The 22,463-nt window shown below is 48.0% G+C and overlaps 2 protein-coding genes across 2 annotated transcripts; both read right to left on the bottom strand.

Moving 5' to 3' along the window:
- Positions 1–1,788: 1,788 nt before the first annotated feature.
- LOC147571515 (integrin beta-3-like) lies at positions 1,789–16,840 on the bottom strand. Its single transcript, XM_086696331.1, has 5 exons — positions 16,051–16,840; positions 14,787–14,887; positions 12,561–12,680; positions 6,245–6,411; positions 1,789–4,910 (listed from the first exon to the last, which is right to left on the bottom strand). Exons 1-5 carry the CDS (start codon positions 16,380–16,382, stop codon positions 4,845–4,847), a joined length of 786 nt encoding a protein of 261 aa, XP_086552457.1. The 5' UTR covers positions 16,383–16,840; the 3' UTR covers positions 1,789–4,844.
- Positions 16,841–18,148: 1,308 nt separating this feature from the next.
- Positions 18,149–21,434, bottom strand: LOC147571514 (lysozyme-like protein 6). The gene is made up of 4 exons (XM_086696337.1): positions 21,380–21,434; positions 21,066–21,224; positions 20,094–20,172; positions 18,149–18,816 (listed from the first exon to the last, which is right to left on the bottom strand). Exons 1-4 carry the CDS (start codon positions 21,432–21,434, stop codon positions 18,747–18,749), a joined length of 363 nt encoding a protein of 120 aa, XP_086552463.1. The 3' UTR covers positions 18,149–18,746.
- Between the last annotated feature and the right edge of the window lie 1,029 nt (positions 21,435–22,463).

Genomic DNA, 22,463 nt, shown 5'->3' with positions numbered 1-22,463 from the left:
TTTAAAAAAATTTTTTAAGTTTATTTTTGTGAAAGAGACAGAGCAAGTGGGGGAGGGGCAGAGAGAGAGGGAGAGAGAGAGAGAATCCCAAGCAGGCTCTGCACCATCAGCACAGAGCCCAATGTGGGGCTCAAACTCACAAACCGTGAGATCATGACCTAAGCCAAAACCAAGAGTCGGACACTTAACCGACTGGGCCATCCAGGCGCCCCTTAAAATTGAACAATATAGATAACCCCAATCACAAGCATTTAAAACTGCCTGTGTGCTTTAGTCAAACTCCAAAATACCAGAAATAGATATTTCAAGAAATATGTTACAAAACCAAATAGAAATTATTTTTCAACAAGCATTAAATGGTTTTCTTGCACAGCATATGTTAGTTTCCTTACATCAGTGTGAAAAATGAATGCACTGTAATTCCAAGACAACTTGCTTGTAATTGATCCCAGTGGTCATTACATGGCTGTTACTATAGAGTTCAGACTACACAGGCCAAGAGCTAGGGGATTACAGATATGATTTGATATATAGCTTTTCATTTCATTTTCACATAAAGTCCTCCATTTTACCCAGATATGTAGTCATCAGTTACCATGAAGTAAATAAAACACAGTGTACCTACAACATTTCAACATAAAAGGTCTCAGTGTGTGTTCACATAATCCTTTTATGACGTCATGCACTGCAATGTTTTTTAAACATGCACGTTATTTAAGGAATGTAAGACCCAAAGGCAAAGGTGATGAGTGTGCTGTAAAGTACTTCAACCCCACACTGTCAATGCTCAATACATTTTAAATAGCAGAAAGTGAAGTTGCAAATTCTAGAGTCTTACCCTATAAAGTGATAATGCGAATAATTCCGATATTCATCCCATCTCCTGTGAATAAAGTTTTCTTGGATGCCTGCCAAGTATCCTGTTAGTTGGGTTTCTTTCCCTGTGATTTTGATCTAGTACTTCTTTTAGTTTTTCATGGGAATTTGTGGCTGTGAGGGAACCAGAAGCCTCTGATCACTTAATTTGGAAAATGGATCAAAAGTGGATTTTCATTTTGTGTGGGTAGATATTCGGTTCTCTTAATATGCCCGCCAAGCTATATTCATAATCTTTTAGGAACTGAGATGACTTCACTGCAAACTTAGTAAGCCAGAAGGACAGGTAAGTGACTTCTTAAGTCAATGGTTCTCAAACTTGAGTCAGCAGCAGAATCACAGGGAGGGCTTGCTGAAACACAACACTGGGCCCGGCCCCATCTCAGATTTTCTGAGTTAGTAGCCCTGGGGCGTGGCCTGTGCATTTTTATTCCTAACAACTTCCCAGGTGATATGGAGGCTGCTGGTCCTCAAACCACATTTTGAGACCCAATTCCTTAAATAAAAGTTGGGCATTTTTCCCCCTAAAGCTGGGCATTTAAATGATCCTGTCAATAATCTGCCATCAAGCCTTTATTGTACTGATTTATGCCTCCTGCAAACAAAACCTAGGCTAAACTGACAGTCTGTTCTATTGAGATTGCACAAGTTCCTAAAAAATCCCCAATTAAAAGACAAAAAACTCCAACTCTTAGAACAGCAATAACCTACTCAGTTTGAAAACATTATGAAAGTCTAAAGAAACGCTCTGGGTTCTGGAGTAAACTTCAGTCCCCGTGGTGGTCATCATTTGGTTACATTTGGAAACAGGCTTGTTCTAAAATAATCATTTTTGAGGCGATGACATTTACTCTTTTCACCCAAAGAAAACAGAAATAACAACACAGGAAGAACTGGGCAGCCTTAGGTCAATTCTTTTTGGAAAGCACATTTAATTTACTGTTGCACAATTCAAACAGAGGGGGTGGTTAGGAAGTCAGGAAGGCACTTAAGTCATTTCCACCAGGAATACCTAACAAAGAGAAGGATCTTGAAATCATGGATGGTCTAGGAATATCTGAGAGAGAAAGATGGGATTCGTTATGTGACAACTTGTCAGGAGCATCCCAAGCTTCCCATTACTATCCACACACCCTGAGACTGAACATAAGTTCTCTCCAGATGAGCTGAGCACAAATAAATAACTTCTTTGGGCTGTGCTGATACCAAAATACTATTTAGATGTTCACCCTACGTGATGCCCAAACTGACTGCCATTTGCTGTCTCGCGAACACAGCTACAGGTTCTCCCCGCATACAAAGAGTATTGGTCTTTTTTTTTTTTTTTTTAATCTTCATTTATTTTTGAGAAAGCGTGAACAGAGGAGGAACAGAGAGAGAGGGAGACACAGAATCCGAAGCAGGCTCCAGGCTCTGAGCTGTCAGCACAGAGGCTGATGTGGGGCTGGAACTCACGAAATGCGAGTTCATGACCTCAGCCAAAGTCAAACACCTAACTGGACCACCCGGCGCCTTTTTAAAGCCTAGGAGTCTCCTTCCAGAAGCTCAGAGAAGAGTCCTACTGATTTTTTCATCCTTTAAATATATGTTCTTCCTCCTTTGATATAGTGTCTTCATATAAACCATCTTATCTAAAGAAAAGGTCCAACTACTGCTTTAATGGACTCTTGTCTCAGTAGCCAAAGGGTATAGTTAGGTTCTAAACTTCTTGGATTCATTATCGACCCTCCCCTCCCCCATTTACCCCTCTACTGTACTACCATCCCTTTCAGTAAAGAGTAATCCATGGGTGAGACAAGGCTCAGTCACTTGCCCTACTCCTAATTCCAAGGCTTATTCTCAGTGTTACCACACGAATGCAGAATACACATTTCAGCTACTTCTTAATGGATTCCTCTCCCTTATATGTGGATGCAAACGTGTGCAAAGTGAGCTAAGGAATAATAAACTAAGTGGAGCTTGAGTGCTACATTAGGAAATGTGACTGCTAACAAACATCGGAGAAGGGGCTCTAAGAGAGGCCAGAATGAGGCTTTTTCATTGAGAAAGGTGACGTGGAATGACATCCGCTCTTGCAAAAGCCGGTCTCTCAGATCTCCCAACTTAACAACAAAAAAAGTAGTATCAACATCTCACGGAATCTTGACTGAATGTCTGATGCCACAGTAAGTCCCAGCATCTCAGATTCTCGATATTGAAAGACACCTTCCAGACTGGCTGGTCCAAACTATCATTTTTCAAACTAGAAAACTGAGCCCCGAAGGGAAGGAAGAGAGGCTTGCCTTAATTAAGGGTAAAGCTTCCTCAGCTGCAACAATGAGGCCAGGACTTACATTTTCTGATCGTCAGACCACGGTCTATAGCTCTTTCCTTTTTCTTGATGAATGGGGGGTGAGGGTGGTTGTTAATGTTTAGACCAATGTGAACACCAAGGAAGCAACTGCTAGGAGAAAAGAACCACTTGTACCCCTCCTGCTCAGAAATGGCCCAGCATGCCCGGGGGGCCATCCCCACAGGCTCCCAGGATGAGAGAGCCCCTACAGATCCAGCAAATGGACAGCAACTCCCTATGAGTGATGCCAAGTGGGAGGGTCTGTATCCATCCCAAGTCTGTGTGGGGTTGTTGTTGTTTTTTTTTAAATATGCTCCTCCTCCTCAAATAAATATAAATGCAAATGTGTTTCTGTACGTATTCCTTTAGATTAAGCAAGCCTCATCATGGTTTCAGGTGACCCAATGAGAAAAATAAAATAAAACTGCACTTGTGGCCTCTCAGATTAAAGACTGAGTTAAAATGAGGTTGCCCAGCCCATAGGAGAATAGGCCACACACGCTGATCCACTGGCCCATCCTTCTAAATGTGGCACATATGCCCAGCAGACTCAGAGACCCATGGGAATGATTCCTTCACAAGACAGCCGAGAGGTAGATAAGTGCAATCAGCCCCATGGATGGATGTAGCACACAGAAGCACCAGATTGGGTGTAGGGGCGGGGGGGGGGGGGTGCCTTGGACAAGGGGCAGAGGGCCTGAAGGGCGGGGCCAGATCTCTGGCTCTCATCACAGCACTCTCCCTGGGAGGAAAAGCGTCCGGTCATGAAAGAAATTCCCAGTATGTAGCAAATGTCTACAGCAGTGAGAGTGTGGACGTAGAAGGTAAAGAGGTGATGCTGCTCTAAGGGTAACACGCATCCTCCGATCGAACTTCTAGGGTGGGGTGCCAAGGAGACAAATCTGAAGGGTGATGATTATGAACTGGGGGACTCTGGCACGTTCATCCAGGCCATGCATGACCCCTGAGTGGCCTTCCCATCCTCACTCCCAACAGAATTGCTGGCAAGGGCTCCCCTTGTGAGAGAACCATACTGGATTGAGGGGATAGCGAAAGACATAGGCAACTCCCATGGCTCCGCTTGCTTCTGATTTCTCCTTCAGCCTGAGGGAAGGCAAAGGAGATCAAAGTCCAGATGACACAACAAGGCTGCAGAGCCCAGCATTTGCTATCAGAGCTGCTGAGCGTCGGACCCAAGAACCGTAAACTCAAGGCAGAGTCAAGGCCCCTTCCTCTGGAATGAGAGGCTCAGCCCTGCCCTTCTCTTCGGGAGAAATGGCCGGAAAAGGAAAGCTGGCTTCTCACTGAGGTAATGAACAGTGCCTGCTCAGCTACGTGGGTCACCCTAAGGTTAAGCAGGAAGGATCCCTGAAGGAGGCATTCTGCGGACAAAGGCTGAGGAGCTCCACGTGTCTGGACACACCTCAAGTTTTAAATTACACACTCCCCCACATGCAGCACACTCACGCGTACACACGCACAGAGACCCACACCTCCACATACTGACATTCTTGTAACCCACCCCACTCCCAGCCCCCTATCCTGCCCCACAGATTTCGTTCCCTGTAAACATGACAGCAGAGGTATCCACAATTCTGGGACAGCCTGACAGCGAACTGAGGATGACTGCTTGTCATTAAGTGCCCCGGTAGGTGATGTTGGTGAAGGTGGATGTGGCCTCTTTATACAGTGGGTTGTTGGCCTGCGGAGAGAACAGAAATGTGTCTTACGGTGAATTCCTCAATTCTTCCCTGCCCTCAACGATTACATTTCGCCTGAAGACTTTACCCAAGACACCTTTCTCCGGGCTACACCATCCATGAATCGCTTAATGCTCATTGTAACCCCATATTCGCTCCTGAGATGGGAGTGGGTAGGAAATAAGAGGAGAGAGAAAGTGGAATGCCATTGTGCTGCTGTTTCGAAGGGGTTGAATGCAACCCATTACTTTTTGGTGATCCCCAAACACCTCAGTACCACTTGTAGCCAGTATCTATTTCCTGCTTCTCTCCTGAACTCTCTCTTTTGCCCTTCTCCAATTTTTTTTTCTTTTATTGTGACTATGCTGAGGGATGCGGGCAGAGACAAGAAATGTAGCAGGTGGTAGCTGAAACAGAGAGGATAGCTTTCACTCAAAATCATTTTAATTTGTTCTCATCTCATCCTTCCAAGCACTACCCACTGTCATGTTAGCAGGAAAAAATAAGACCCTCACTGGGTTGCCCAAATTATTTTCTAACAAAAAGTGATAAATCCCATAAGATCTGGCCGTCTTTAGGAGTCCCATTTCAAGAAATACAACACATTCTCATGTGCCGCTGAGATTCCAGATTTCTACACTGTACGAACAGAAACATCTCAAGTGTCTTGGGACCCTTGAGTACCAAGGCCTGAGGTGACCATTAAATGAGAACAAACTTCCAGCCTCCCGCTAGACATTCATGGAGTCAAACAGCCATTTTGGAAGGTCCAGAAAAAAAAGTCAGAATGTGGAAGATGAGCCAAAGGAGAACAGAGCAAAATTAAGTATATAGAAAGTTCTCGATAGATGCTTGATTGAATGCAATCAGAATAAACTGCAGAGAGGATATGTTTTAAGAGGCTGGCTCAAAGAGTAATTTCTATCATAACTTGATTCCCTCCCACAATTGGGCAAGCCGTTGAACCTCTCTGTGCTCAGTTTTCTTATCTACAAACTGGCAATAATAACGTTCCCCCCCCCCCCCCCCATCATTTGTCCTGTCTTCCTCAATTAGAGAATATGTTTCCTTTTGATTGTGTCAGTGTCCAGAGCAGAGCTGGGCCCTACCTGTACTCAGTCAGTTCTCACCGACGGGACCTATGGTCACTGTGTGGCAGGGAGAGACTCAGGTGGCTTTCAGGAATAAAGACAACAGGACCATCTCCCAATTTCCACAACAGAGACTAACTGGGAAATTATGGTGCTGGCTGAACCTGGCTCCCCTAAGTACCTACTATTTCCAGTTGAGGCTCTCAAACCAATGACTTAAGAAAATGCCCAGCCCCGACTCTTACTGTGTCCCATTTTGCTCTGGCTCGCTCTTCCTCAAACTTAGCAAACTCCTTCCGGTCATGGATGGTGACGAGGAGCTTCCAGATGAGCAGAGTAGCAAGGCCGATGAGCAAAATGGCCCCCATCACTGAGAGTAGGACCACCAGGATGTCAGGACCCTTGGGACACTCTGTCAGGAGAGAGCACAGAGCAGGGACGTTGTAAAGGCAACTTGACCAAGTAAGAAATTACTAGAAATCTCTCTGAGGGAAACAGGGCTTACAAAATAAATCAAAATTTTTAAAGGGGGGGGGGAGTACCAATATTTAAGACAGCAATAATCTGTCCTGAGTAGTTTAAATTAGAGGTCATAAGCAGGTCACCCCCGGTAGAATCTAACCTACTCAAGTGTTTATTAAAAAGTTGATTTTATGTTAACTCTACTGGATTTAAAACAAAAGCTTGATTAAATTTTTATTTTGTTGGCAGCATTGAATAATCAGGAGATTATCCCCCTAAAACTTCAGATTCTTCTTCTTCCCTTTAAAAACATGAATAAATAGAGGCGCCTGGGTGGCTCAGTCGGTTGAGCGTCCGACTTCAGCTCAGGTCATGATCTCACAGTTCGTGGGTTCAAGCTCCGCATCAGGCTCTGTGCTGACTGCTTGCTCAGAGCCTGGAGCCTGCTTCAGATTCTGTGTCTCCTTCTCTCTCTGCCCCTCCCCTGCTCATGCTTTGTCTCACTCTGTTTCTCAAAAATAAATAAAAGTAAAAAAAAATTTTTTTTTTAACATAAATAAAAAGGTCTGGAAACACTGCACCCACAGGGCAGCCCTGGTTAGATGTGAGTAGCTGCTGTCCCCTTTAGATGGGACACATTTTCTAGTTTGCCAGACTTGTCACCACCCTCTTTTCTCCACTAAACAGAGGCAACATGTAACTTGTCATGGAGGCTGTGCTACTGTGGGCTCTGGAGCTAGACCGCCAGCGTTCGAATCCTGGCTGACAACTTACTTTGCTATGTGACCTTTGATAAACTATTTAACCTTTCTGGGTGTCTGTTTCCTATCTCTCCATGTTTAAAATGGAGAAAGTAATAGCACTGAATTCCAAAACTTATGAAGAATAGTTAAATATATACTTTTAAAAATTGTTTTTAATGTTTATTTATTTTTGAGAGAGACAGAGACAGAGCATGTATGGGGGGGGGGGGGGCGCAGAGAGACAGGGAGACACAGAATCCAAAGCAGACTCCGGACTCTGAGCTGTCAGCACAGAGCCCAACACGGGGCTCGATCTCACGAACTGTGAGATCATGACCTGAGCTGAAGTCGAACACCCACTGCGCCACCCAGGCACCCCAACTTATTTCTTTTTTTAATGATTATTATTTTTTAGAGAGAGAGAGAGAGAGAGAGAGAGAGCGCATGAGTGGGGGAGGAGCAGAGAGAGAGGGAGACACAGAATCTGAAGCAGGATCCAGGCTCTGAGCTGTCAGCACAGAGCCCAATAGGGGCTTGAACCCATGAACTGCAAGATTGTGAGCTGAGCTGAAGTAGGATGCCTAACCAGCTGAGCCACCCGGGCATCGGGCTCCATGCTGATCATGAAGCCTGCTTGGGATTCTCTCTCCCTCTCTCTCTGCCCCTCTCCCCAACTCGTGCACACTCTCTCTCTCTCTCCCACAAAATAAATATTTAAAAAAAAAAGAAACCTGTAAAAATAAATAAGTTAAATATATTTAAAGAACTCAGAACTCTGCCGAGCACAGACTCAGTGCTCAATAACTATCAGCTACTGTTATTACTCGTGTTCTTGTTACACCTGACTGTTTTCACTAACTTATTTACCTAGCTCCTTGGGCATTTGTATTTGTTTCTCTGGTTTGGATATGTACATCTCTGAGGGCTGGGAACCTAATGTCCTTGTTAGCACACTTAGAGACCAGGAAGCCTGCCAACCCAGACAATATTTTGGGTTCCTTCCCAAAATATTTCATCATCTTTAATCCTAACCCTATTGAAAGCCGACTTCCTGTTCAACCCTAGTCAACAACCAACACAGACAGAGGTGCATCACCCCTCTGAAGACCAAGCGGACTGTGCTCTGCAGAGCTCTGCTTCCCATAAACCACAGGTGTCTGATTGGTGACCTCACTCCAGTAACTTCTCAGGTGTTATGTAATTAGGTGTTTGGATATACGGGTATTGATGGGTCTGGAGAGGTGGTCATGCCCACTTTCCACACTGTCTCCCACCTTCTTCTCTAAACATACACCCTATGCTCACCACACATGACCCAAAAACAACCACCGATGCAGACCCAAGCTAGCTATTTCCCAAGCTACCAAATTATAACCTGTCTATAATTAAAGGAGCATCTGGAGAGAGGCTGTGAGGTTCCAGTGTCTGAGTTCCCAGGAGTGAAGGGCACCAGCTCTTCCGGGAACAACAATCATGAATTCTTGGGAAGAGAGGGCTGACCCTCAAACCTCAGAGTGAAATCTCTTCAATTCTGCATGTCAGTATGGGTGGGACAGGTAGAATGTCAAGAGGTCTTCAGGCAAAAACGTCTATTAAGCATTTGTCCTGAAAGGAGTAGATGGCAGGATTCCTGGAAGAAGATGACGAGATCAGCTGGTCTCTAGAGAGATCTCTCAGCCACGGTGATGAGGACCCATGGTGGCGAGCCAAGGTCAGGAAAGACTGGGCAGGGCTAGCAGGTTTGGCAAAAGCACGGGAAATCCAGTTAAACTTGAATTTCAGATAAACAATAATTTTTTAGCCTAAGTAGGTACTAAATGTTGAATGGGACATATTGTATTCGACGAGGCAACTCTATCTGGGAGTGATAAGGACCCAGCTCAGCCGAGCCCACTCCACATAGTAGGCTGAACACCACCCAGTCAAGGCCAAGCCCTTTGGCAGTGCTGTCTCTACTGCCTTGCAGTGGCCCTCCCCTTCAGGGAGACCATCCGCAAAGGCGTGAGTTGGGGAAGAGAATGAGAATAATCCCCTCCTATGCTCTGGGACCTCAGATGACACATTCTGCACAAAGCCAGAACCCCTGAAAATAGTCGGGGGCGGTAGGTGAGAAGAGAGGTCAAATTCAGAATTCCAGGGCAACAAGATAGGGAATATGGGTCTGGGGTCCCATCTCCTCATGTGGAGGATGGGATCTACATCAGAAAAGCTACTCCACCCCCTACCCTGGGGGGTTATTTGTACAAGCTCAGGTTATCACCATCTTTCTGCCCCATAATTTCAGGTAGTGGATTCCAGTCTAAGAATATCAAGCCACAAGATTTTGGTGTTACAGCAGAAGCACCTGCAAGGATTGTTATAGCAGAGATGAAGTAACGTTAAACCCCAAAGCAAGAACGTACTGCCCTTCAGAAATGAGAAAGCACAAAGGTGCAAATAGGGCGGGTGTGGAAAAACCCATGAAACGCGTTAACACAGGTGGGCGGGAAAGTGTGAGGGGTCATGGCCAAATAATCCACATGTGCTCCCCCACAGATACATACCCAGACTCTGCCCTCTCCCCTTCCCATGTCAGCTTTCCCTTGAGTCGCTAAATCAAACTAAGGTCATACCCTTTCCTTTACCTTCCTTCTCCCTTCTGAAGGGTGAGAGCCCTGGGAAAGGCAGGTGAACAATATCACGGTAGGGGGCGCCATGCTCTCCGGTACCCATGCAGCCAGCAACACCCTGGCTGACCCGGATGTAGTAGAGCTTCTTTCCACTGTCACCCGCTTCCTTCTCCAAGCAGCCAAGGTTCTCCGAGCAGGTATCAACATGTATGCAAGCCTGCCCGTCAACTCGAATAATCAGTCCTAGTAACTCATTCAAAACCCGTTTACTGGGGTGCCTGGGTGTCGCAGTCGGTTAAGAGTCCGACTTCAGCCAGGTCACGATCTCGCGGTCCGTGAGTTCGAGCCCCGCGTCAGGCTCTGGGCTGATGGCTCAGAGCCTGGAGCCTGTTTCCGATTCTGTGTCTCCCTCTCTCTCTGCCCCTCCCCCGTTCATGCTCTGTCTCTCTCTGTCCCAAAAATAAATAAACGTTGAAAAAAAAAAAAAAACCCGTTTACTAAGTATCTTCTCTGTAGATGACTGAGCCAAGTATGGAGATATAACCATAGATAAGACAGATGGTTCGTGTGTTCGTGGAGCACGTGATCTACTGAGGGAGATGGGTGATTAAAGAAGCAAGTTAATGGTGGGATGAAGGCCCATCTAAGGGAAACACAGCTGCTCTGGGACTCAAACAGGAGCACCCAACCGAATCAGAAGAAAGGATGATGGAGGAGGTCTGAGAAGGCTCACTAGGGGAAGTGATGTGTCCAAAGCAGAGGCACTCAAATATTGGGGCGTCTCACAACTGCCAGGAGCACTGTTCAAGAACACAGAGGCTGGGGACACCTGGGTGGCTCAGTCAGTTAAGTGTCCGACTTTGGCTCAGCTCATGATCTCACAGTTCATGGGTTCGAGCCCTGCGTTGGGCTCAGAGCCTAGAGCCTGCTTCGGATTCTGTGTCTCCCTCTCCCTCTGCCCCTCCCATCTTTCTCTCGACTCGTGCTCCATCTTTCTCTCAAAAAATGAATAAACATTTAAAAATGTAATAAAAAAATCTAATAAAAAGAACATAGAGGCTCATGGAAGCAGCATGGGGCTTAGGACTCTCGATTTTTTAACAAGGGGAACATAGAAAAGTTTGAGACCCACTTTCCTAAAGCAGGGGCCAGCAAGCTATTGTCTGGGAGCGAAATGTGGCTTGCCACCTGTCTTTCTAAATATACTTAGGCTTGTGCATTAAATATAGACTATGGCTGGGGCGCCTGGGTGGCGCAGTCGGTTAAGCGTCCGACTTCAGCCAGGTCACGATCTCGCGGTCCGTGAGTTCGAGCCCCGCGTCGGGCTCTGGGCTGATGGCTCAGAGCCTGGAGCCTGTTTCCGATTCTGTGTCTCCCTCTCTCTCTGCTCCTCCCCCGTTCATGCTCTGTCTCTCTCTGTCCCCAAAATAAATAAACGTTGAAAAAAAAATTAAAAAAAAAATATATAGACTATGGCTGCCTTCCTGTTACAATGGCAGAGTAGTCATGGCAGAGACCACAAGGCCCACAAAGCCTAAAATATTTATTTTGAGACAGAGAAAGCACAAGTGGGTGAGGGGCAGAGAGAGAGAGAGAGAGAGAGAGAGAGAGAGAGAGAGAGAGAGAGAGAATCCCAAGCAGGCTCCACACTGTCAGTGCGGAGCACAATGTGGGGCTCAAACCGATGAACCGTGAGATCATGACCTGAGCTGAAATCAAGAGTCAGACACCTAACCAACTGAGCCACCCAGGTGCCGCCAAAGCCTAAAATATTTAACCCCTGGCCCTGAACAGAAAGTGTTTGCTGGACCCTGGTCTGAAGGAGGACCTGAAGAAATATCTACAGCTGTGGGAATCAACTGACGAACAACCAACTGACTTAGTCTCTGCCTTCAGACATTGTTCCTTCACTCACAGAAGCTCCTGTCTACCCCCCGCCTTGGCACAGCCCTTGTCCCTCAGCAGTATCACTATCAATTTACATGTCCCTCTCCCCCTGGCCTGTGAGTGCCACATCTGCTTTATCTATTGTTATATTCCCAGCACCTAGTCTACCGCCTGATATACAATAAGTACTCGAAAATATTGTCTAGTGATTCATAGCTTCATCTGTTGCGTAAGAGAAAGGAAGGAGACGGGGGTGGTAAGGGGAAGCGAGCTAATCTACTACGCTGGATGGCGACAAACCTGTGGTTGGTCTGTGTATGACGGATGAGCTCCTCCTGCTTCCAGAAGGCTGTGAGAGCAAGCACTATCTTTTCAGTGCTCAGAACACCTTGGGTTGGTGCCTCAAACCCAGTACTGTGTCTCATGGTGACCCTGGTAAGGTCAACACCTCAAAGCATCAGGCCTTCGTCTGAAGCAGCGAACAGGTTGCCCTTGGCAACCACCTGACCTTAAGTAGAGCGGACGCTGAAGAGTCCCAGACTTTAAATTCCTCACTTCTTAATACTGTCCCCTCAAAAAAATGCCAGGATGTATTTTGTCCCTTGGTGGGATCCATATCTACCTTCTTCCTTTCCTTACCCACCTTCTTTTTCTGTCTCCTCAATTAGCAAGTCACTTTCTCACTAAGATCGGTATTTAAATATCTCCCACACCCAGATGACAGGCCCTAACTTACCACTTGTAAGGTAGTCTTAACTTGGCTGTTCTGTGTAAGAGGCGTAATGGGTGGAAATCGCTGCCTAACGTGGCTCTCCCTCTCCCTATAGGTGCAGCGTCAGGGGCCCTGGTGGTTCACGCACCTGGCTCCTCTACCACACAGAGAATGGACTTTCCACTGGAGTCTCCATAGTACTGGAATCTGACAACACAGTCATCTTCATTCTTGTACGTGCAGTTCACTGCATCCTTGCCAGTATCCTCTGAGGAAGGGGAAAATATGGGAGAGTGAAAAACAAGGCAATTCCTGGAAGACAGGGCCATCCCCAAACCCCAGTCATGGGACTTCTGAGAAAGTATGCAACAGGAAACCCTATGCCTGACATTAGGCAAGATGCCTAGATTTGAGATGGCTGTTGTGCCTGGCAATTGCCTCTAGATGACCCTCGCTGCTGACTTTTGTCCCTCCTAGACCCTTTTTGGTTCGTATTCCTTCCCTTGGAAGGGACATGACAGAACACATGACACAGTGTGATTCAAAGCCTGGCTCTACCACCTGTCAGCTGCGTAATATTGGGGAAGTTACTTGACCTCACTGGCTCTTTCTTCATCTATGAAAGGAAAAGGATAACCCACCTCACAACACTGGTAGAGAACTAAATGACGTCAAGTGAACAGTACCTAATACAGAAGGGTGTTCCCTTCCCTCTCTTTCCTTTCCCTCCTGGCTCAACTATTCTCAATAGTTTGTTGGCAAAGCCCTTACATTTCTTCCGTTTCTGCGTCTGATCCAGTGTTCCTCTTCAGAGCCAGCCTCTCTTCTCTGACTCCCATCACTTTTTTGTAGGCTTCACCCCTTCTAATTCTGAAGCCTGTTATTCTGACAGGGAAACTATAGGTGCCCCTCTATCATTTGCACCACGTCCTATAGTGATGCAACCAGACAGGTAAAACTGACACACGATGACGTTAAGCAAATGCACCAAGGTCAACACAAGTATGTGATGGAACAGAACTAAAACAGGAGTCTCAGAGCACACCAGACTTGAACTCAATAAGCCTCCCGAAAACCAGTGGTATAAGAGTACAGTGGAAAGAGTAAGGATTTCCAGATTCAGTTCTAAGCTTAACTTGTTCGGGCAAGTTATGTAGCTTTCCTGAGATTCAGTTTGCTCATCTGCAAAATGAAGATAACAACAGTACCACAGTTCTACTCTACTAGGTGGCTGAGAAAAAGACAAGATCATGTGTATGAAAAGATACTTGCCTAACTTTTATAAGTTACACAATTCCATACAAACAAGCATTTATCTTTATGATTATCATGGCACGGGGGTAGGGGGTAACAGAAATATGTTCAACTAACCTGAGATTCCCCTCTGGTCCAGGTAATAATAACATCTCACATCTCTCTCAGCAGTCTCACCTGCCTGAGATAATCACAGCATACCGATTCTCCTCAGGAGGAAAAGCCGTCTCTTCAAACTCAATCCCCAAATCATGCCCCTCACCCCCCCCCCCCAACCAGCCCCACTTCTGATATTAGCCAAAGGATCCAGAGAGCTGACCCTTTTCTGTAACACCCCCAGCCAGAAGCCGACTGACTGGCTGTGTCTCACTGTGGCTCTCACTGAAAACATGTTTCCTGCCTTCGTGAGAGACAGCTATCTCAGGAGAGATTGCCATCTCCCTAGACCAACCAATGCCTCGCTGACCCAGATAACCACATCAGATGCGCTGACAGCAACAAAGATTATCCCCTTTTCGGTCAAGGTGAAATTCAAACTAGAATGACCGCAGGCAAGAGTTTTGTTCACCACTGTATTTTTATCTGTCTTATTCTAGGAAGGGCTCCAGAGAGCCAAAAAAGGCTACAGCATTATGATTTTAGCTAAAATCCATAAGGGTGAAGGTTTCCCTCCAAACCAGCAGAGCAGTATGCCTGGGCATTGCTTAACACTCTCAGTTAAGTAAACTCAGTAAATGGTTACTAGCCTCCTAAACTGACGTCACCTAGCCTAGGTTTCTTCATCCGTAAAATGGGATGCATTGTCTTCCTTTCCCTGGGGAGGTCAAGTTAGGGTTGATTTCTACATACTTTAAAAGTTGTCTGTAGGGTCTTGCTGAGTCTGTGGGTTCCAGGAAGCAGCAGAATGGGGAGGGACTGTGGAACAAATTAGCAGAGGGCACAAGAGGACTCAGGGAAGCTGGCCTTTATTAAGTGCCTCGTGTGCAGCAGGTCTGTACAACATGCCTTTGAGGCAGGGATTACTCTTCCATTTTACTGATGAGACATAGACACGTTCTGGGATCAACTGAAAACTTCAGCAGCCGCATATGTGCGCGATTCTAAGACATGCTGAACTTACTGAGCTCCTTCACAGACTCAATCTCATCACGACAGTAACGGCTGCAGGTATTTTCTTTACGTAGGTCTCCCCGGTCAAATTTCTTACACTCCACACACTCCCTAAAAGAGAGACGACACAGAGACGAAGACAAGGGAGGAGAGGGACGCCTGGGTGGCTCAGTCAGTTAAGCATCCGACTTCGGCTCAGGCCATGATCTCGCCGTCTTCGAGTTCGAGCCCCGCGAGTTCGAGCCCCGCGTCAGGCTCTGCGCTGACAGCTCAGAGTCTGGAGTCTGTTTGAGATTCTATGTGTCCCTCTCTCTGCCCCTCCCCCAGTTGCACTCTGTCTCCCTCTCTCTCTCAAAAATAAATAAACAAAAAAGACGAGAGAGGAGCAAACCTACGTGTGTGTCAGTCCAGCTCTGACCTCCACACACCAGAAAGCTGCCCCACCTCGGAAAACAAACACCGAAACAAAAACCCCTGTAAGGCAATTCTGGGGGACCCAGAGGGTCGGGTCTGGAGTTCAGGGGTGGGAGTTCCTCCTCACCCAGAGGCAGGGCCTGGCAGGCAGAAGGCCCCAGTCCCCTCATTAAACTTCTTCATGTCCCATCCGAGAGTGTGACAGGAGGTGAGGCGTGTGCCACTTCCAGGAGCCTTAAAGGCAGAACCGGTCATGTAATCTGGGGACCCAGCACAAAAGAAGATGTCAGGTCCCTTGTTCAAAAATCCCTAAGCATTACAAGACAGTGCCGGCAGAGCGGTAAACCAAGCATGGGGCCCTTCTAAGCACAGGGCTCTGTACAAATGCACAGGTCGCATGCCTATGAGCCCAGCCCTGCTTAAAGTGGCAAGAGAAATGGCAGGAGCTTCCCCTGACCCCAGATGAGTGGAGTTTGTACTAGCGAACATCTCCTGTTTCACAGAATCCTTCATAACTCCAGCCCAACTCTCCCACAGGATCGGAACATGGGAACGTTCCCCAGAAGTTCCCTGGTTTAGCCTTCCTCCCAACTCAGGGATTCAGGATGCCATCCCAGGAGAGGGGGTTCTCCAACTGGAGTCCAGCGGGTGCTACTTTGGCCCCTGCACGGTTGGCTCTACCTCCACCTTTGCCCAAACTTTTCCGTGGGAAGAGGAAAGCTAGCCTCTTAGCTGCAGCGGACGCCTCCTCCTGAAGCTTTGGTGAATAAGAACCTGGAGGGTTGGGGATTCTAGCCTGGGGGGCCCCCTCCCTCCTTCTAGCACCCGACTGGCTCCAACTCACTTCTCTGCCCACTCACTTCTTAAAGGTGCAGGCGTCAGGGCAGGTGGGGCACTTCTCACAGGTGTCCCCGTAGGAGCCGGGCTGGATGCACACGCAGCTGCCGCACTCACACTTGCCCCGGCCGCTGCACAGCAGCCCGTTGCTGGACATGCAGGTGTCGGTGCGCGTGGTGCAGTTGCAGTAGAAGCCGGTGCAGTCGGAGTCACACAGACAGTCCCCACAGCTGCACTGGCCGTGACCTGAAAGCACACAGCCCGAGGGGGCGGGCAGCAGGTGAGGGGCCCCAACCCGCGGCTCAGCCTGCTCTCCAGCTTTACCCTCATCCACCCTCCTCCCACGGCCACTCATTAACACCCCACGGAAGCGTCACCACCTTCTATCCTTCTAGCCTCATGCTGCTAGCTCTCTGCCTTGACGCCCTTTCGTCCTGTGATCGCTACCAAACTCCCACTTACCTTTCAAAGCTCAACTCAAAAGTTCCTTCCTCCCCATAACTTTTTCTGACCGCCCCAGAGCAAATTAACTGTCTACTACGTGTTCTCTCAGCACTTACATATACCTCTATCTTAACCCTCATGACCAGCCCATTTGCTTGCCTATCTGTTTCTCTTTCTAGATTTTGAGCTCCACAGTGAGAGAGGACATACCAATTTGTCCGTCGGTAGGGATTAGCGTAACGTCTGAAATACAGTAGGCATGCAATTAATGTTTCTTTATCCATTTATGCAACAAATATTTATTGAGCTCACGCTGGGCACTGGAGATTCGGCAGTGAATGAGACAGGAAAGGTCCCTATTACCATGGAGCTTATGTCCTAGTTAAGTTCCTGGGTAGGGTGCCTGGTGGCTCAGTTGGTTGAGCATCTGACTCTTGATTTCAGCTCAGGTCATGATCTCACGGTTTGGTTAGTGAGGTCAAGCCCTGCGTCAGGCTCTGGGCTGACAGCCTGGAGCCTGCTTGGGATTCTCTCTCTCCCTCTCTCTCTCTCACACACACAAAATAAGTAAATAAACATTAAAAAAGAACAAAAAATCCTGGGAACCACACACACATTCACCAGCATGTGCCCTGTGTTGTATTATCACAGTACTGCAGAGAGCCATCAGCCCTAGTAGGAAAGACCTACTCACTTTACTGCATGAATGTAGGAATGGGAGAGAGAGATCGGGGTGGGGGGTAGATTGGTTAAATGCAGGTGTTAACTCTCAGTGCTACATCCCCCTAATCACTTAACAAGGCTTGAAAACTTGGCTCTCCCAAACTCAGAAGAAAAGGTGACTCATTCTCAAGGATTCCAAATCGGGAAGAAGTGGATGAATAATAAAAATCTGACTGTTAATCAGAGGAAAGGCAGGGAGCCAAGGGGAAGTAACCTCAACGGGTCTGAAAATCATGTCACTGTGTGAGCGGATGGGCCCCAAGATGGTGGAGGAGAGCGAGGTGCATAGGCTCAAACAGACACTAGCTGGCATCTTCTGCTCCCCAGGGACCCCAGTGGGTCTGACTAGCGGCCCTTGGTCAATGAGTCTCTCTGCCAGTGATCCTAGCACCATCCTCTAGTAATACACTTGAATTATACTTGGATTATACTTGAATACACTGGTATTCAAGACTCAGACACACCTTCGCTGCCTTGGAAAGAGATGTCTGCTTCTTTCTGGATGGTAAACATAAGGTCAGCTGCCCCAGCTCCAAATATCTGGAGAGTAGAGCCCGCTCCACCCGGAGGCAAAGGGAATGGTCTTGTGTAACCTTTGTCCACCAGTCATTGGCCAAGGTCTGAGGGCAAGACGGCTCCTGTCAGCTGAAGATAATTCCAAGGAAGGGGCAGCTGTGAGCCATTATCAGCAGCCCTAACAGCAGCTGGAGGGGCCCCACAGTGTCTACTACAAGCAGCTTTCAGTGGTGGCTCCCGAACAGGGAAAGGCAGACGCCACAGAGGTCTGGCAGCACCCGGAGGCCTCTGCCTCCTCAGAAACCCTTGTCCCATAGTGTTTCCTTTGTGAGGCCAAACAAAGTAACCTTTGAGAAAGGTCTGTGAAATCCAAAAGTCTGGGAACCACTCAAATGTCAAATCTCTCACTTCAGAGCTGAAGTAGTTAAGGCTCAGAAGTAGGGACAGCAGTGGCCCAGGTGGGACAGTTTATTCAGGCAGTTCCGATTGTAGCCATGGGTAGAACATTCCTCCAACTGCCCCTTTTCTGTCTTTGCGTTGTCATTTTGCAGGTTCAACTCCACATCAGCACCATGTATTCATTGTATGTATCCACTCATTCGCTGTAGCCAGTATTCGTGTATGTCTCTGCCTCTCCAGGCAGATGGTGAACACCTCAAGAACAATAGTTATGATTTACCTTGCTTCTTCTAGTACCTACCACCCTCCTGCCATACTAGGTACTCGAAGATATCTGGAATTAAAAATGAATAAATCAACACATTCTTTGCACAAGGAATGCTTTAACAATTCCCCAGATATAACAACTTCTTCACTGTGGTCCTCTCTTGGTTTGCGAATGACAGTCAGGAACCAGGGGCCTGGGCCTGGATGGGTACAAGGAGAAAGCCCTAGAAAACCATTTATTCCTGGGGCTCTGGTCAGTCCTTTTTGAACATGGGAAGGAAAGAAAATAACGTGAAGTGGAGGCAAGAGGAAGAAGGCATGAAGGATCCCCAGGCGAGAAGAGGAACGCTGGAATGGCTCCACGCCTGTCTCATTCCTTGTGACACCCCGTCATCCAGTAGGAGAGTGGCCTGCCCGCACAGTGCAACCTCCATGCCACCCTGTGGAGAGAAGAAGGCTGGGTTCTTGCTTCCTACTTAGTAGCTCCTTCTCCACATCCATGACCCAGCACTTAGTGAACGCACAGCACAGCACAGCACGGCAATGCACAGAACCCCCTTCATTGTTCGCTCTCTGGTCTGTCCCCCTGTGGCCCCTCTGAGCCTTCCTTTAAATTTCTCTTCTCTGTGGTGTTTGGCTCCTCCCCCCGTCCAGTATGCTCCCATGTTTTCAAATCCTCCTCTGGCCCCGAAGGGGGAGCGCACCATTTTACAAGGCTGAGAGTCACTAAACACACAGAAAGATACATACATACATACATACATACGTACATACATAACCAATCCGTCAATCTCAGGGGCAACTATCGACTCTCCCTCCAGAGAGGGTCATCCCTAATAGCCGTCAGCGTCTCTTCCGCATGGTGTTCCTAGAGTAGACAAGGCACTTAACCCCCTCCATCCTCACAGGCACCTGTAGAGGCAACTTATCTATCTATCTATCTATCTATCTATCATCTATCTCCAATCTGAAGCTCAGAAAAGTGAAGCAACCATTGCACTGTCTACCATTGGGAAGCTGACAGCTTTGGGGGTATTTGCTCAGCTGAGGAGCTACGCACCTTTTATAGAAAATGTTGCTGCGAATTATGGAGAGGGCCAGCCCCATCCCCCACCCGTGGCCAGCATGATGGTACTGCTTAACTGCTCCCACACTTACAGCTCATTGAACCACTCGGGGATGATGGGTCCAAGCTGAGCCAATCAGATTCTCTATCCCAGCCCCTTGGACTCCGGGGCTGAGACTAGCCAGCCTCCCTGACTGCTCAGAACATTAGCCCGTTAGCTTGGGGGCAGCCACGATCTGTCCTCTGGAATGTGGAGCAGAATATACTGCTCTACAAAGAAAGTAGTGAAGGAAATACACGAGGAGGCAGAAACTTGTCAGGAAAGCCACACTGACAGTTCCCAGCTCCGCCTCCGTTCTCTTCCCGAGAAGAGACCCCTTGGGTAAGCTCGGTGAGACACCTTGTCCCCTCCGAAGCCATCTCGCTCAGCTAACTCAAGTTGCTTTGCTACTGTGTCCAAAACGGTTTTAATACAACATCAGAGAAAGACCCAGATCCCAAGTCTTATAAGTCCCATTTCCGAGCCCCGCCGCTCTCCCACGTTTTTCTAGATGGTTAGAAGGGGTCGAGTCCTTGCCTCCTGTCCCCTCCTGTCACTACATCCTTCTTGGGGCTCTGCCTGCTAACTTAGTCCCACAGTGACCTCCTCACCAGTTCTTCATTCCCCCTGGTCCAGACACAATCTTTTTCACACAGTTGATGGTTGAGAGAAGATCGGGGCTCAGCAGTTCTGAAGGGGAGACAGAGAATACCCGTGAGAACACAGAGGACAGTCCCAGAGACTGAGGCAGACACTGGCTCTCCCTGCCCCCCAGGGGCTGAGTCCTTCCAGATTAGGCAAGGGCTCCCTCCCAGAGGCCCACTGAGATATCCCTACAATGGCTGCTAGAGGTCAAGAGTGGCTAGGGGTGGGGGCAGGAGGGGCAGGAGTAAATGTATGTTTACTACCACACATCCTAGCTAGGGTACATGCTGGTTCACGCCACGTTTGAGGGTTTCTAGGGAAAGGAAATGTCAAAACAGGCAGCACAGAGGCCAAGGTAAACCTTGCCTAATGAGAGAGGCTCTTCAGGTGAAGAGTGCAGGGATGTCGATCAGAGTACCAAAGAGGGAGTAAGGGGCAAAGTCATGGACCTGTGGAGCCTCCAGGAGTGGCTCTGAGGTGGGGAGTTTGTCCTTGGCCTCCAATCAACCAGGCCTTTAACCAAACAAAGTCAGCACTTGATGGTTAGAGCTGAGCCTTCAGGGCCACCAGTCTGGCATTCAGCACTGGTTCTATGAGCCTCAGTTTGCTCGTCTGTGAAGCGGGGATCATAATAGTTTCCACCGCGTGAGAAGCTGGCATGGGAAGTGCTTAGTATAGAACACACTCTCGATAAAGTTTGGCCGCTGCTGTCCTCTGCTACTGGGTGTGCAGAGCCTTTCTGGAGCCTGCACCCCGGAGAATCTCCTAACCGGAGGGGCATCGTAGCCACTAGTCTAATCCTCTGCTCAGCAAAGGCATTCCTGGACTCCTCGGGCCATCCCTCTGGGTGCATTCCCAGGCTTGGAGTGGGAAGAGAAGTCCTGAGAGTAGACCCCACTCATCCTCTCACCTCTCCCACCCTGAGACCCCGGCCAGACCTTTGCAGTCCTCGTGGCACATGTTTTCCGAGTGACTCTTGTAGTCACTGCGCCAGTAGTGGCTGTTGATCTGGAAGATGCCATAGTCGAAGCTGCCGTCTGCATTTTCATTTACCTTTGATAGGTTGCAGTTGCTCTCCACAAAAGCCAGGCACAGCCCTTAGAACAGGGAGAAGAAGTTTTTAGAGGGCTCTGAACTGAGGGACAAAGGATACGGAGGAGAAAGGGAGATGGGGAAGCAGAAGAAAGGAACAAGGCCTAAGAGGCTAGATGGGGCAAGCTGGCTGGAAGCACCCATTAGCTTCTCCCCTCGCCCTTCGGTCCATCCACCTGGCCCTCAGTACAACCGCTCATCATCCCGCTGTCCATCCGCGTCTCCTGCACTTGATGATCGCCTGCTGTGTGCCGTGACCCGTGCAAAACCCAGTGAGGGACATTTAGCTGGGTCAAAGGCAGCTGGTGCCTTCAGAGGGCCTATAGTACAAGAATGAAGACGCACACCTTAAAGGACCGTAAGACAAGATAAAACGAGAAGGACAGCACAAGACAGGTGTGTGCAAAATCTGGGCAGAAGGAAGCTAGCCCCACCATGGAGGAGGACGAAGCCTTTGCACTGCCTGCTCCCTCTGCCTGGAATGCTCTTCCCCGGACATTTGGGTGACCCGGTCCTTTGCCTCATTCAGTGCTGCTCAATGTCACCGCCTCAGAGAGGTATTCCTTGACTTCCCCTTCAAGGACAAGGTTACCTCTCACTCCCCTGGCTTTATTCTGCTGCATAACATTTATCACCACCAGGAAGTGCTTCATATGTTTGTGTGTGTGTTTGGGACTCGCCTCTCCCCCTAGAATGCGAACACTGTGAAGGAAGGGGCTTTGTTGATGTCTCTGTCCCCAGCCCCTAAAACAGTTCCCGGTACATAGTAAGTGCTCAGTTAATAATTGTGGAAGGAATATAGAATGTTGGGAGGGGCTTCTCGGGGAGGGCTGCTGTTTGAACTTGGCTTCGAAAGATGAATGATGGAAAGATGGCCACATAGGGGGTGACCAGGAGCAGAAGAGGAATGGGAGGGAGGGGAGGGTGGGTGATGGGTATCGAGGAGGGCACCTTTTGGGATGAGCACTGGGTGTTGTATGGAAACCAATTTGACAATAAATTTCATATATTGAAAAAAAAAAAGATCTACTGAATGAGTGCTGGAAAAAAATAAAAAATAAAATATGTTCACAAATTCTTTGACTCTTCTCTCTTTATTTTTATTTTTTTTTTAACGTTTATTTATTTTTGAGACAGAGACAGAACATGAATGGGGGAGGGGCAGAGAGAGAGGGCGACACAGAATCCGAAGCAGGCTCCAGGCTCTGAGCCATCAGCCCAGAGCCTGACGCAGGGCTCGAACT

Source organism: Puma concolor, unplaced genomic scaffold (genome assembly GCF_028749965.1).
Source record: "Puma concolor isolate L17-30 unplaced genomic scaffold, mPumCon1.1.hap2 unalloc_scaffold_24, whole genome shotgun sequence".
NCBI lineage: Eukaryota > Metazoa > Chordata > Mammalia > Carnivora > Felidae > Puma > Puma concolor.
Note: the sequence above shows the minus strand (reverse complement) of the source record. Positions and strands in the feature narration are given on the sequence as shown.

What these genes read in the sequence shown, in the direction of transcription:
- LOC147571515 (XM_086696331.1), bottom strand. Translation starts at nt 16,382, where the DNA reads ATGAGTGGCCGTGGGAGGAGGGTGGATGAGGGTAAAGCTGGAGAGCAG. An exon ending in GACGCCTGCACCTTTAAGAA is followed by an intron (nt 14,888 to 16,050) that starts GTGAGTGGGCAG and finishes TCTCTCTTTTAG; the next exon opens with GGAGTGTGTGGAGTGTAAGA. An exon ending in CCAGAGCAAAATGGGACACA is followed by an intron (nt 4,911 to 6,244) that starts GTAAGAGTCGGG and finishes TTCTCTCCGCAG; the next exon opens with GCCAACAACCCACTGTATAA.
- LOC147571514 (XM_086696337.1), bottom strand. Translation starts at nt 21,434, where the DNA reads ATGGACAGCGGGATGATGAGCGGTTGTACTGAGGGCCAGGTGGATGGA. An exon ending in CCAGGTGGATGGACCGAAGG is followed by an intron (nt 21,225 to 21,379) that starts GCGAGGGGAGAA and finishes CCCTGTTCTAAG; the next exon opens with GGCTGTGCCTGGCTTTTGTG. An exon ending in GTGCCACGAGGACTGCAAAG is followed by an intron (nt 20,173 to 21,065) that starts GTCTGGCCGGGG and finishes TCTCCCCTTCAG; the next exon opens with AACTGCTGAGCCCCGATCTT.